General features: G+C 39.8%; 2 protein-coding genes across 4 annotated transcripts; both read left to right on the plus strand.

Moving 5' to 3' along the window:
• Positions 1–4,510, plus strand: vgll1l (vestigial like family member 1-like). Of its 2 annotated transcripts, none has more exons than XM_088292451.1 (3): positions 1–211; positions 1,223–1,425; positions 2,682–4,510. In XM_088292451.1, the coding sequence occupies exons 2-3, from the start codon at positions 1,236–1,238 to the stop codon at positions 3,098–3,100; spliced, it is 609 nt and encodes a 202-aa protein (XP_088148577.1). In that variant the 5' UTR covers positions 1–211; positions 1,223–1,235; the 3' UTR covers positions 3,101–4,510. The 2 variants fall into 2 exon arrangements, with proteins under 2 accessions (XP_088148577.1, XP_088148578.1); XM_088292452.1 differs by having other exon boundaries at positions 2,685–4,510.
• Positions 4,511–9,953: 5,443 nt separating this feature from the next.
• Positions 9,954–15,542, plus strand: tmtops3a (teleost multiple tissue opsin 3a). 2 transcript variants are annotated; one of them, XM_088293701.1, is made up of 5 exons: positions 9,954–9,975; positions 10,373–10,799; positions 12,805–13,133; positions 14,812–15,045; positions 15,129–15,542. In XM_088293701.1, exons 2-5 carry the CDS (start codon positions 10,430–10,432, stop codon positions 15,354–15,356), a joined length of 1,161 nt encoding a protein of 386 aa, XP_088149827.1. In that variant the 5' UTR covers positions 9,954–9,975; positions 10,373–10,429; the 3' UTR covers positions 15,357–15,542. The 2 variants fall into 2 exon arrangements, with proteins under 2 accessions (XP_088149827.1, XP_088149826.1); XM_088293700.1 differs by lacking the exon at positions 9,954–9,975 and having other exon boundaries at positions 10,346–10,799.
• Positions 15,543–15,713: the final 171 nt, after the last annotated feature.

Here is a 15,713-nt window from a genome sequence, read left to right on the forward strand (position 1 = left end):
ATATCCCATCAGTGAAGAGATATGTTTGGGCTTTCCACTATACGACATAAAAACCGTGCGTTGTCATTTTTTTAACCGGATCAATGACAGGTTAACGTGAAGCCGAGCGACAAAATCTTCAAGAGATTTTGGCAGCTGCTCATGTCGGTGAACACATCAACTTTGCAGTAAAAGTAACGACGCGACGCGCTTGTTGTTCACCTTTGGTCAGGTAAGACAAATTCATATGTGACTTTTTTAGCATGGATGTGATTGGATACAACAACAACAAAAATGTCGTACAGTGATAGCATTGATCGTTTCTTCATTTCTATTTGCGTACTCATTCGTCCCGCGCTGGAAGTTTAAACCATATTCATGCGGTTGCCAGACTGTTGTCTTAGCTTTTGTTGGCCTTCAGCAAGGAGACACAGTTACAAAAGTTTTAACTTGTGGTTGAAATAGTCGTACCGTAGTAGTACTAGCAGTAGTAGTATCCAATTCAATTATTTGGAGAGCGTAAAGTTGACCGAAGTGCTTACCGCTGTGTAGTATAAACAACGACAAAAGAAAAACAATACAATACATCGATAAAATACCAGCAGGGATAGGTACCAAGACAAAACAAAGGCAAAAGGAAAACAATTGCTTGCTTGCTTAAGGACACAAGGTCACAAGAGCTGAGGATTGAACCCACAACCTTTGGGGTAGTAATCATTCACGGATCATTCTAGTACCTGAGCCATGCGGTGCTGAAGGGCTGAAATGTTGCTTATTAGAATTTTTTATTTTTTAAAATGTAGATATATTTTTCAAACAAACACTTGTTACAGATGTAAAATAGAAATGAAGGTATAAGTTACCTTTATATTCATTTATTGTTTGAAATAATGATATGTATTTTATAATAATTATTTGAGAATTGTTTTATTTTATTTTTTTATGGGTTATATTAATCACTAATCGCAGTTGCTAATTCAACCATTTCATCTGACTGACCATCTTCAGCCATGATCCCAACTTATCACTTTATACCCAAAAAAACAAAAAAAAAACAATTGAAAGATGTGCCTTGGCTCAATAAAGGTTGGGCAATACCGAGCATAACATTGCAAAAAACAAAAATTAAAAAAAATATATAATATACACATATATATATATATATATATATATACATATATATATATATATATATATTTATTTTTTTTTAAATTGACCTTGGAATGGATATTTTCTTTTTCAGTGGCGGCTGACCCATGGAGGATGGCATGGACAGTCCGGTGGCCGTCAAGGTGGAGGGCCACTCCCGCAGCGTGATCCTCAGGTACTTCCATGGCGACATCGGCAGCATGGTGGACGCTCACTTCAGCCGCGCTCTCAGCAAAGATGCCAAAGACAACGTGCCGGCTGCAAAGGCCAAAAAAATGCGAAAAAACATCAAGTTGGGTAAGCCAGCCGAGACAAAAGGGGAAAAATTGAACACTTTGCTATTATTCTGTTGTATGGTGGGTTAACTGGGACTTTTGCCCTCTAGTGGAAGAACATTTAATTGTTCTGCCAGACACTACACATTGCTGGCAACGAAAGAAGAACAAACGAGAGTCAATAAATTGTGAAAAACACTTATTTATAAATTCATATTGGCTAATTGCGTAAAATACTAGAATGGCACGAGATGGCGCCAAAGCCCTGGGTAATAGGAAAGTAGTAATTTGTTTCAGACACGCATGGATGTCACAAGGTAGCAACAAAGCACTACTATTGTCTAAATGAAGCTCCTCAACTCACTTCAACATGGTTCCACGGCACCAAGAGGACACAGGAGTGCACTAAAGCGCTACTTTTGTCTCAATTAAAATGCTCAACTCCCCTCCAAACAGTTTGTTGGCAACAAGATGCTTCTCAATTGACTTCCACATAGTTCCTTCGCGTCAAGATGCCAAAAGATGGAGGAAAAGCACGACCTTTGTCTAAATGAAACTCTTCAACTCACTTTAACGCATCCTTGGACTCCTGAACTCACTTAATCATAGTTCCTTGGTAGCAAGATGCAACAAGATGGCGGCAAAACACTACATTTTTTTTTAAATGAAGCACCCCAACTCACAACAGAATTCCTTGGCATCAAGGTATCACAATATAGCACCTCATGAAGCTCCTCAATTCACTTGAACCAAAATGCTACAAGATGGCACCATAGCACTACATTTGTCTAAATGAAGCTACTGAACTCACTTCAACATTGTTTGTCAGCACCAATTTGCGATGGTCTGAATGAATCTCTTCAACACACTTCAACATAGTTCCGTTGTACCAAGATGTCACAAGATGGCAGCAAAGCACTAGCTTTGACTAAATGAAGCTCCTCATCTCATTTTGATGCTATTTCTTGGCACTAAGATGTCATAGAATGCCTGAAAACACTACTTTTGTCCAAACAAAACTCCCAACTCAATTCAACATAGTTCTTTAGCGCCAAATGCCACCGGATGGTGTCAAAGCACTACTTTTATTGCTGCGGCCTAAGCAGAATAAAGAAAAGAGTTTTTTTTAAACATTGGATATCTAACACAAAAAAATCCAGAATATGTGAATCTATGAATGCCATTTGTATGTCACATTCCACTGTAGTTGGCAATCAGAGACATAAGAGACTGACAGTTATTGTAAGTTCATAACTTTGAGTGCTTGTTCCCCATCAGAAGATAGCAACACTTGCCCCGCCAACTTGGCCGAGCCTGTGTCCATGGCGGGCCGCCACTTGGCTTTCGGCCCCGCCGACGACCACGCCGGGTCGTGGCATTCATCATTCATCGGCAGGACCGGGGACACGTCGGTGTTGCCGTCCACCGCGTATTCTGTGGAAGACCTGAGCTTAACCGGGCAGCAGTACGCCTCGTCCCTGCTCAACCTCCTGCACGGGGACCGCGCCGAAATGGGGCCCGGCGTGGCCTCCGGTTCCAAGGGGGAAAATCTGTCCAACTGGATGGTGCCTCAAGGATTTAGAGACTCTGTGGAGCCCGCTGGAGGCTTTGAGCCTGGTAAGCCTTCGTATGCAATACAGCATCTTCCGTCAGGCTTCTTGGGAGGCTATCAAACCTTCCAAAACGGACAGAATTAGAAGCATCATCAAAGTAAACATTGTAAGTCATTGTTGTCCCTGCTAATAAACTATTGTTACGTTGTTCTTGAAATAGGGTGCCCGGGGGTCCGTAAACTGTAGCTTGGGGGTGAGCAGGATATGCAATTAATTATTATGTTGTGTCATTATAAATGAGGACATACCTAGAGACTGACGTGCCAATACACATACAAACATAATACACCAATTACTCTTCCCTGCCTTAGTTTGGGCTAATTAAAAGCTCTGATATGATTGACGTAGCACAAGAATCTCTTTTTTTTTTTTTTTTAGAATAAAAGGTGTATTTTTCAATAATATACTTTCGTCGTATTCCTTGCAGAATAAATGGATTTTTTCTAGAATAAAACGCTTGATAATAATAGATTTTCTTACCTTGCTAAACGTTGACTTTTATAATATATTATAAATTTATCTTTTGTCTTTTACTCCTGGCAAAGACATTTTGGTACTTGTAAAGACTAAGGTTTATATTTTCTTAAAAAAGAAAACGTTATGCTCTTACGATTCCAATGTGTTTTTCTCAACAACAAAAAAAGTATTGTGAATGTACGGCTTTTTTTTCTTGAAAATTGACAGATCTTTCATTCCTGTGGCAAATAATGATGGTTATGTGTAATTGGTGTTGGGAATATGGACACAAAAAGTTTAAGAAACCATGAAAGCTTTTACTCATCTGGGATCAACCAGAATGCAGTCCACCAGAATCGACTTTGCACCAATTGTCTAATTGCTGTTGCCGAAATTGGAATACAGCAAAGTTCGGACTACGCAATGCAACTTTTCCACTCAGTTTGAAACCCGTAAAGGAACGTGACTTATTCGCGGATTTTCCCGATGCCAGGAGAGTCACATTCTTGTCTAATTTTAGCCTCACACTAATTACTGTTCATGAATTTTTCAATGAGCTCCATGTTAACTGTTCACGTTCAAAAAAATGAAATAAAAAAAATCTGCACACATTGAAGCATTGGAATCGGTATTCAGAAACGTGACATCATATTTTTTGTTGTGAAATAGCAGTATTTTTGCATCGGTGTTATCTTTTTGCCATTTCTATTTTTTTATTTCTTACCTACTGAAGATCTGGTATTTTTTTTTCATTGCCTGTGTTCAAAGTTCAAACCCTTCTCAAATATGCAGATAACAAACAGCCCTTCAAATGAGAGCAAAAATGTTTTTTTCCCTTCAAGCTATTTATTTGTCATGTTCCTTCAAAATACTTTCATTTCTGTACCACTGCCTTTATCATTACGATATCAATGAATGTTTTAGCAGTAAGAAAACCTCATGTCAAGAAAATAGTTACTTTGTGTGTTTTTTCTGTTTTCGGAGTTGTGTTTTGAGAATAAAGGAGTTTATGTGAATGACTGCTAAATGCAAACCAAAGCCGCAGGTGTTGGGAGATTATTTCTTCAAGTCAGTTTAGTGAGATCATTTTCGTGCAAATAAGTGTCTTTTCCCGAATAACAGGCTGAATGTTACAATGGTAAAGTTGTATTTTTCACTTTCTTCACTCACTAAACATTGGCAATAATAGCATAACACTTACACTATGATTTTCTTTTTGTAATCCCAAAAAAATATGCTGCTATCAATTTCACGTTATTACTCACAATAAGGTGCGTATGGTATAAAAATAACAATAATCCGTGACTTTGAGCATGTATGACTTTAAAAGATGCCGCCTGGCATGGTGAGTGACGTGGGTGCCAGCGAGGGAGAGTGTAGAGTTGGCTGGCTGTTCACTAGCGAGCCCTTTCGCCAAGAGGGAAGCTTCAAGGCAGAAATTTACTTTGAACATTACATGTCAATGAATTATTTCAAATTATTAAATTAATTAGTGCAGCCTTAGTTCATGGAGCAGTTAGTTAGGTTTAATCTGTGTTGGAAAAATTAGGGTTTCTTTGGAAAATAAATCGATTGTAAGATATATCTGGACCCCAAACATTGAAGAACCAAATAATTTGTCAATGCAAGCATACTAACACACAAATTATGAATAAACCAGAGTAGCATCAAATGGATTATGAAGTTGTTATTGTTTAATGTGGTTTCTTTAATTCAGTTTATATAGACTAAAGTTACCTTGGATGGTTTCACATATGTGCCTTCTCTATTAGGACAACGTCTGGTACTAAGGAGCACATGCGGCGAGCGTTCGTCTGACACATCATCATTATTATCATTAGAAACTTTTGTTTCTCTCCTTGTACTCATTGTCACCGATATGACTTCAGCACCTCAGCATGCGACGACAGGAAGGAACCCAACCTGTTGAGTGACTTTTTGACGCTGGAAGGAAATTGTTTCTTTTCTATCATTATCAACAATTAGGAAGTCTGAGTTCCCTATCTTGCTATACTGTGGATTACGTAGCATTACAGGACCAGGGCCAAAATGATAGGGTGTACCACCAATAAGAATTTTCCACATATGCTGTTTCACCTCCCCCAAAATAAACAAAAAGCAAAAAAAAAAAACCATTATATATATATATATATATATATATATATATATATATTAGGGCTGTAAAAATTAAAGCATTAACTCAGGTGATTAATCCATTTTTTTTTAACTCAGTGAAATATTTTAACTCAATTAACTGAGTTTCATATACATAAAAAATATTTTGGATACTTTGCAATTATTGTGCCATATTAGCTGTACATCTTTAGCAAGTTTCAGAACAAACTTGCAAACCAACATTGCTGGAGTGTGGAGCTTGTGGGCAGTTTTGAGAAATGTTTCGAAGAAAAATTCGGGTAAAGATGTCTCCATTTAGATCGTATTCAAGAATCAAAGAAAGCTATTAAAACAATTAAATATACTTCATATTTGGTGATTTTGCATCAATTCCAAGATATTAGTCAAGTAAATATCTGTTACAAGCCTCGCAAAAAATAGTAGTTGAAAAATGTGACTTATTGCAATGAAACATGGAATTATTTTGTGATTAATTCGTCTAAAAAAATTAATCACTTGACAGCACTAATATATATATATATATATATATATACAATTTTAATATTTTAATAAATTGGAGAAAAAGAATCTGCAAATAGGTGAATCTACGGATGCAAAACGGAGAATATGACGGGGTCCACTGTATACCTGTGGTAGAGCTGGAGCCTTTTTTACAGCCACTTACACACTTCTAAAGTGTGATCCAATAATTTGTAGAGTTGAATGGAAACCATCAGCTGCTGCAGGGAGATCAATAGCTTCATCATCATGCTTCAATGAATGCCCACGGTTTTAGCACCTCCAGCAGCAAAGTGTCAGATAGAGATGGCCATCAAATTGGGCTGCTATTTCGACACTTTTCCTGATCATTAGTGATGGGTAGATGAGGCATCCTGTATCGTTTCGACACAGTGACACAATGTATTGACACTGTGTTGACACTGTGTTGCTGAATACTGACACCTGGTGGACTTGCAGGAAACATTTGACAGGGTCATCTGACACTGATCTGTCAAACTAATTTGATCCAATTCCATTGATTAGCGACGTGATGTGTTTTTATATATCCTATTTCGTATTACTTTCCATCGCCCTAATTACTCTCTTATTTATCTAATTTATATATTTAACTGAATTATTGTTGTATTGCACTGGAGAGGGGAGCTCTCTAATCTCGTTGCACACTTGAGTACAATGACAAAGGGATTTCTGATTCTTATTCTGATCAGGCATTTGCTTTCACATTATTTTTACATACACGCAATTTCATAAAAAAAATCTTTGATATTCAAGATGCAGTTGATAAATTAAGTGAACAATAAAAGTGTTGTGAATGACAATGGACTCATTGTAATTAAAGATTTTTATTCAAAAGAAATTAGTTTCTCCAGCGTTTTGTTATTCAGTCTATTTCTTTTTTTGAGGCAATTTCCCCCGCCTTTGAGAAGATCCTCTCACAAGGCACTGAAGAGGCCGGTGTGCACAACGCCTGTGTGGCAAATATAAATAGGTGAGGGAACGTTGCCTCCATGGACTTCCAGTATAAGAGCGGGTCTTCCGTACGTGCAACGTGTCCTGCTGACATGTAGCGCTGCACCTCTGAGTGCGCATCAACAGTGACGTCTTCCATCTTGCGGATATTTAACGCAAAGTAACGCGCCAATAACTCGATGCTTGTTTTGAGCGTCCATCCTGTTGACAGATGCGCTTCCTTATGAACACAGTTTGGCGCGCGACCGCTGTGTCGACACGATTCTGGTAATGGTCACGTGACTTTCTCAAAGCGGTACGCGCACCGACACGGGGTTTGCCCGGGAAGCTCGGCGCGCGCATCGACGCCTCGGTGTCGTTGGACCCATCACGACTGATCATCTTCTAACCTATTTTCTGCTTGACAGAGGACATAGAGGAAGCTCATCATAACAGACCCCCCCCCCCCCCCCCCACCGCAACGAATCATCATGGCTGCTTGCATTGTCTGGACCTTTTTGCCCCTTGTGTTTGGCTTAACGAGTATGATTCTTTTTGTTAAGTGTTGATATAGTTTCTAAGATAGGCACAAACTAAGACATAAACAAAGGAAAAAAATTCACCACAATAGGAAACATGACTAGAATAACTTGCCTAACAATAGAAACACACAAACCAAGAAAGACTCACAGAAACCAGGAAATTCAAAACCAACAAAGTGGCGAGTTAACGAGGCACACCTGGACAGGAGTGGTTGGTGGGAACAGGTGAATCCCTAACGAGAAGACATGACTTGAAAAAAGGGATGCAGGGAAAACATGACAAAACATGAAACAAATAAGCAAAATATATATTTATATATATATATATATATATATATATATATATATATATATATATATATATATATATATATAAATATGTATATATATAAATATGTATGAAAAAGGCTGAACGTTAACTGCGGTGACATGTTCTGTCATTTGATGTGAAATTTGAAATAATTTAGTTAGTATGACTATTTTAAGTTGAAGGAAACAAATGAAGAAGGCAGATATTTTGTAAATGGCTTCTACATGAACATGAGCTCGGACTCGCACCCAAAATCCTCATTTGCTGTTTGTGTTGACGTTAAGTTCCGACTTGAATGTGTTACCCATTGTACTTTTGCCGGAAAAAATGTCATTGTCCAACAAATAAAAAATCAAATTTGATTCAAATGGTAAATGGAGTGTACTTATACACCACTTTATCTGCACCATACGCCACCAAAAAGCTCTTTATTTGAAAATTAATCTTTAGTGTATGCAATAACAACCTACAGAAAAGTTTAAAATGGCTTTACTTCAGCTCCCAGGATTCCTCGCCATATCCTGGTCAATGGTGCAACTCGAAGTGGAGTTTTTATTTTTTCGTTTTGTGCAGTTTTAAATCCATCCGCATTACATCATAGCAGCTAGCTTGTGCTACGCTAACCTGACAACATCCAAGATGGCAAACTCTCTTGGTTTGTTGCTCAGGCGCAATCAGAGACCAACAGCGAAGTAGCGACAAAATAATTGATACACTCCCTAGATGGGCTTTATCAACTGATTGCTGAATTGTTTAATTTATTGAACATTACTCAGCTAAACATTCGCATTCACATGCAAACCCTTCTGGGTGATGATGAATGAATATTCCCAATTCAGGAAATAAATAATTTGAGCAATTCTTGGTTATCTGGCCGAGAGTACATACATGTATGAATTATCACATAAGTTGCTTTGGAAGCACAAACACAATGCAAATGGCATCAAAAGTGGAAAAACAAGTAAACAAAAGTGGATCGAGTGAGGTCTGCCGTTATGTGATGGTTAACCTTACGTAAAAGCACATTTCAGGTACCTACGCCATTGCTTATGTCTCAAAATGATATACTGGAGGCTATAATACCACCATGTTATTAAATGATGAGCACTCCTCAGCCTTGCAGCCCGACCACAATAATCCCCTCTTTTTTGCACATGTGAAGAATACTGAATCAGTTTGTAGGGCAATGAGGTGGCATGTGTGTTGATTACTTCCCATAGACAAGCCGCGCCAGAATGCAAACTGCATGGACTGTATGGATTCCATAAGTGAATTTGAAGTGCAAATTTCTCCACTGCAATGCAGTCGGCATTTACACATACTGGACAACCACAACACCCCACGTTTTTGATTACCTTCCGAACGTGGTTATAAAATTTGCCATTAATGTGGAATTTATGTCAACTCACTCTTATATAAAATATGCGTTCGCACCAAATGTGTACTTGATCATGTACGAGTACACACAAGTGGCCTATACTTGAATGCTTTTGACAGAGCCTCACTGTTACCTGGCATGCGGCGTAAAGAAATAAACAGTCGTCATCTAGACCAGATTGGGTAACTTCTTGCACTTTATGCAAGTCAAATGAGGAAAAACAAATTGTTTGTTTGCTGTTAATCGAACATATATTCTTTATCCTCTGCAACGAATGATTAATAGAGTTTGAATATTACGGCATCTTACAGAGTTGTCGTCACCTTATCAAGGTAGGCTAGATGCGTGTCTATATTATAGTGCCCCCATGCAGGTATTTTTATTTCCCGTCAGTTATATACAATATCCGTTTTGAAAACCCATTACAAAAATGGCAATTAGGGGGCGTGGGCTGACAATTCAGGAGAAAAAATGCATCTCAGGTGATGGATGTTTTTTTTATTTAGTGTAACACACTAAAGTGCCCAGCCCACATGGACTTGTAAGACACAAATATATATATAAAAAGAAAATGAGAGAGAGAGAATCCCTCGGCACGTCATAAAAACCGAGCCAAATAAACTTAAACAGATACTTGAGTCTTTCTTCCTCTGACATTGCAAACGAATATACAGCCACATCTGAAAATGTACAAAATAACTACATCCTCAAATCATGATATAGGGGAAAACAGAACATAAAATGCATTTCATTTTCAATATCGTTTAAATGACATAAACAGCAAATGACCAATTTCCAATGATTCCATTGGATATTATTATTATATGATTATTATTACATGGGGTGCTTAAGAAAATACGATAACAGATTTCGGAATCTGCTCAAAAAGTTTTTGAAAAGTTCACTCGCATCTCTAACCCTTCCGACCAATGTCATTTTTAGAGCGATTCAAAGAAATTGGATCATTCCCACAGCGCACATGATCGCTCCCTGAACAATGCTTGATCCAGTGTGTGTGCGTGTGAGATATATACATTACAGGGAGTGCATGACTGGAAATGACACTCATCTCTTTCACTCTCAAGTGTGTGAGCATTGAGCAGCACAGGACCCCACTGCTGCACGACCCCCACCCACCCACCATGGTGGTCCACATCCGCGTCGCCGGCAACTTCAGCTCCTTGGAGAGCAGCCTCCCCCCGGCCACCGCGCGCGGACCCGGCGGAGCGGACACTTCGGGGGGCTTGAGCCGCGGCGGCCACACGGCGGTGGCGGTGTGCCTGGGCGTCATCCTGGTGGCGGGCATCGTCAACAACACGCTGACGCTGCTGGTGTTCGCTCGGTTCCGCTGCTTGTGGACGCCCATTAACGTGATTCTGCTCAACATCAACCTGAGCGATGTGCTGGTGTGCGCGTTCGGAACCCCGCTGAGCTTCGCCGCCAGTCTGCACGGACGCTGGCTCATCGGAGAGTTAGGATGCAGGTGGTACGGCTTTGCAAACTCCTTCTTTGGTGAGTCGATTTTGTAAACTTTTGCGAATTCGGAGCAAGTTCAAAAGCGAGAAAACAATGAAATGCGGGCATGTAGTCAGCGGCTGTACAACAAATGCACCATACAGTGAGAACGGTTCTGATTCTCCTAGTGGAGTTTGCGTGTCTGGCATAAAAAAAAAAAAACAACAACACACATTTACAACAAATCATTCATGGAGCAGTTTGCAACGGTTGTCTTAAACGTACATGGAAGAGGAATTTTGTCTTTTTCCACCTGAATATTGTTGAATGCAAATGCATTTTATTAATTTAAAATTTTGGTTAATTGATTTATTGTATAAAATAACTCAATTAAAATATAGCATTTTGCATAGATTTAAATCTATTTTATTAAATAATTGCTTAGTTAAACAAGAGCAAATTAATTATACCCAATGAGAAAGAACTGTAAATTTATTATTCAAATAAACAATTTTACTCGTTTTATACGCATCCTTCAGATATTAACTTTTTAGTTATATTAGTTTAGATTAACCTTTAGTCAATACACGTATTCGCACCCGTGGTACATAACAGAGTTCAGCAGAGGGAGATGAAAAGGTTACGTCACAGGTTGATGATGACTTGTGATGGTTTTGTTGGAGTAAAGCGCTCCATCTCCAGTGTGTAGTCATGTGGACATGAAGGAAAAGAAACTTGCGTTCATCTGGTGCTTTTTCAGAGGCACCTGTGGAAGCAGAACCCTTAATTCAGATTATTAGGCAGCGGTGCGGGATCAAAGGCTCAAAGACTCAAAGACAGCAGCCAGACGATAACGAGAAGACGAGCCGTCCAAGAATAGATACCTGAGGGACACTGCACCACAGGGGCCGCTGAAAATGGCACCCAACATAGGTCCATGGGCGTTTTTCTTGATCTTTTTTATTTTTTTTGCTGCCGTAGCAACAGTTGCAAACCCTGCGGTGATACTAAAATAATTGGACTTTCGATGTGGATCAGTAACCACCTTAGAGATCCTTTATTCATGGGGACGTTTCTGTTAAGGTAATAGATTAAAATAAAGTTGCTTTGTTTTATTTTTACAAAAAATTTAAAATATGTGCATTAGCTCAATAAAACACTGACTTTGCTTAACAGAGCAATTAGCAAACTTACTAGTTGGATAGTTGGTCAAGTCAACTAGCAATAATGCACTCCCATAAATCATGCTTCGCGAGAATTAATATTTTGATTTCTTTTAGTAGGCCAATTAGTTAAATAGAATGGTAGCCAGTTAGCTATCTCACAACCTTGCACAACCAAAAATCATGCAACCAAGAAGTAAAGTTTTCTCTAAAAAGCAACTGGTGAGTCAGCCTGCCAATTTAACTAATTACATAGTCGGTCAATCTATGTGTTGACTAGCTAGCAAACTTGCTCTTCCACAAATGACACAGTGAGAATTAATTTTTTGTCTTAGCTAATTAGTTAATAGTAAGTGACATAACTATTTAGCTAGCTAGTAAACTTGTGTCTCTGCAAATCATTCATAATGTTTTGAGTCCGCTGAGCAACTTTGTTAAATAATGAGTGAACTTGCTAAGTAACTAACAGTAACTCGTTACCGTAGTCAGTTTTAGCTAGCAATCAATCCTGCACTGCCACAAATCATACCGCAAACCATAAAAAGTCATGTTTTGATTTGTTTAAGTTAGCTAAGATGGATAGTTAGATAGTTACTGAACTAACAATTCACTTAATATAAACTTCTCACTGTTATTTCTTGAAGTGTAACTAGCTAGCTACTTGACTGACTGACAACCAAACTACTTTGTTAGTCACCCCCATCATTTCATGAAGGTAGTCAGTTTCAATAAGATGGTATTAGCGGCGGGCTAGTGCTAGCAAGATCATGGTTAGCACGATAGAGCTGCCACTCTTTTCCCAAGAGGAAGTGTAATGATCTCAGTTCATAGATGTTTAAGACCCAATTGCTACCCAAAACAGCAGCAGCTCCCACAGCATGTGATCTCCTCTCTTCCAGGGATCGTGTCCCTGGTATCCTTGTCCGTCCTGTCATACGAGCGCTACACCACAGTTCTGCGTTCCTCCCAAGTGGACATGTCAGACTTCCGAAAGGCCTGGTTGTGTATCGGGGGCTGCTGGCTCTATGCCCTCTTCTGGACGATGCCTCCACTGTTGGGCTGGAGCAGCTATGGACCCGAGGGTCCCGGGACCACCTGTTCGGTCCAGTGGCACATGCAGTCGCCCAGCAGCATCTCTTACGTGCTGTGCCTCTTCATCTTCTGTCTGCTGCTCCCGCTTGTACTCATGGTCTACTCTTACGGTCGCATCCTGATCACCATCAGACGGGTGAGGTCAGACGGGTAAATTTATCATGTTTACGTTGCGTGAGGGTTTATTTTACGGATGACTTTTTTCTGCCAAGATATCAAAATTGGTATTGTATATAACTGAACTTAAAAAATGCTTCGTTTTTTTTTTTTTTGTCCTGAAGTGTCTGACCGAGAGATACCCAAGTCCTTGAGAGCCTGTTTTTGATATCCCCCTCCTATGTTATCGATCGTATAATATCACTCATTAAAAAAGTTCACGAATTTCCATTTGTATTAATTAGTGAAATTGCATCCGGTGTTAAAAATGGCGCCAAACAAATCATGTGAGTGACTCACTGTGGCGCCTCCTTGTGAGACAAGCCTCAAGTTCCAACAACAACAACAACAGAAATACTCTGACTTTGGTGGAGTAGTTGTTCCGCCTCTGTCTCACACGTATCTATCTCCAACCACGTAACCACCAGGAAGGAGGACAATTTCATCCCTGGAGGGTCTGCCTGCAGTTTCAAGGTCAACGACCCCCTCTGGATTGGCGGTGACTCATGCATGACGGCGTGCATCTTACATAAATCTGGTAGTAGTCACACAAATAATTGTTAATGAAGACTTGTCAATCGGCGCGCCATTAGTGAATCACCCCTTGAGGTATTTTCAGGACAGTTACTACTGGATACCTGCTCTTATGTAAGCGCCTCTATTTTTGAACGGCGTGCTCACCGGGGGGGGGAGTCATGAAAGAAGGTGGTGCGGGTCTTTGCAGACTTGATTACAGTACAGCCAGGGGCTCAGTTTCCTTCGCAGCGAGAGCCCAAAGACCACAGCCTCGGGCTTTTCTTAGAGACACGGCAATCAGACGGGAGATTTTCCGCTCGGTTCCTTCCTTAAACGGCATCAGAGCTTGTTTGCTTTTCTTTCAGGCCACAGAAGTGGACACCTTATTAGGTATATGAGGAAAACAAAAAAAAATGGGGAAAAAAATGTAATTCAGTTCCTAAATGTTATTCAACAGCTCACTCCTCAACCCATCAAAACTCTGTTGCTAACCAAGACAGCAGCATCTGGTGAGGCACATGAACAGCGAATTAAAATGTGCAGCAAAAAAGTCAAATCAAATCACTATCTGCAGTCATGACAATTATTGAAAGAAAGAAAAAAAGGCTGCCTTGAGATTGTTCTCTGTTTATGAATAACATCTTTATACTTCATGTGATGTTTCCTCAGTGGTTCGACCAATCAAATCTTACAGTTAATGGAAAAGAGACACGATTGGAAATGAATGAGGAGCACAGTAAGGTGAAGCGTAAAGGGATACTTGACTCATCTACCACTAGATGGCACAAAAAGCTGTGTTGTTAACAAATTTTTACACACAGTGAAGGGCGAAGGTGGAGAAAAAATATACTATGGCGAAATAAAATTGCTGAAGTGAAAGTACTATAATATATATGGTTTCACAAAATAAAATAGTTGGGATCCAGGTATCACTACTCTAGTCTTTATTTTAAAGCTAACAAAAAATATGACTTAATTTTCCGAGTATCACTTTTTTCCCCCAAAAATGTATTTATCAAAAATAGGCAATGTTGTAATTCCTATGACATGCCCGTCACGTTTGCTTGGCATTCGGATCAGATAAAAAGTTTGAGATTATTACTGAAAGGAGGATTATTGTGTGACACGTTCTTGTGCGTCAGATGGGGAAGATCAACCCTCTGACAGCGGCGCGTCGAGAGCATCGCATCTTGAGGATGGTGTTGACGTTGGTGTCGTGCTACCTGCTCTGTTGGATGCCTTACGGCGTGGTGGCGCTCATGACCACGTTCGGCGGCTCGTGGCTGGTCACGCCCTGCACCAGCGTGGTGCCCTCCATCCTGGCCAAGTTCAGCACAGTCATCAACCCCGTCATCTACGTTTTCTTCAACAACCAGGTATTAATTTTTTTTAAGTCTATTGTCCATTGAAAACGTGTTCTAATTTCCCCTTTGTGTCATGTTCGTTTGATTTGTCCCAGTTTTCCCGATGTCTCGTGGCCTTTGTGAAGTGCAAAGCGCAGCCGCTGTCAGTCCAAGAGGCGCGGCACAGCCCAAGGTCACAGAGATTATGTGATTTGTTCCCTGCCGGGCGGCGACAGCGCTCGCTCAGCGGCACCACCGACCACGGCCTGGGCGGCAGCCGCCGTGCCCTCGTCGTCCGCTACACGCTGCACCAGTCTGGCAATCTCAAGACTGACGAAAGGTGACCAGTCAGTAATTGTTTGAAAAGTGGACGCACAACACCAGACCTCGACCCATATGCTATGAAGACAATGACGGGAGAAATTGCAAGTACTCACAATCTGTACATAAGTAAAAGTGTTTTAGTTTTGTTTTTAAAAAAAAAAAGCAAAGTGGAAGTACTGATTCAATTCCTCCTTAAAATGTAAATTAGTAAAGACAATGAAATGTACTTAAAGTAAAAATGAATTTTTCTGTCATTTACTGTGTATATCCAATACTTATTTTGATAACTAAAACAATAAAACTTCTCTGCAGACAAAATAAGTTTCTTTCTTTTACCAACTTTTCTATAAACAGTGGACCCCCACTATTCAGGGACC

This window comes from Idiotropiscis lumnitzeri, chromosome 4 (assembly GCF_059441095.1).
Source record: "Idiotropiscis lumnitzeri isolate Australia: NSW breed Sydney's pygmy pipehorse chromosome 4, RoL_Ilum_1.0, whole genome shotgun sequence".
Lineage (NCBI taxonomy): Eukaryota > Metazoa > Chordata > Actinopteri > Syngnathiformes > Syngnathidae > Idiotropiscis > Idiotropiscis lumnitzeri.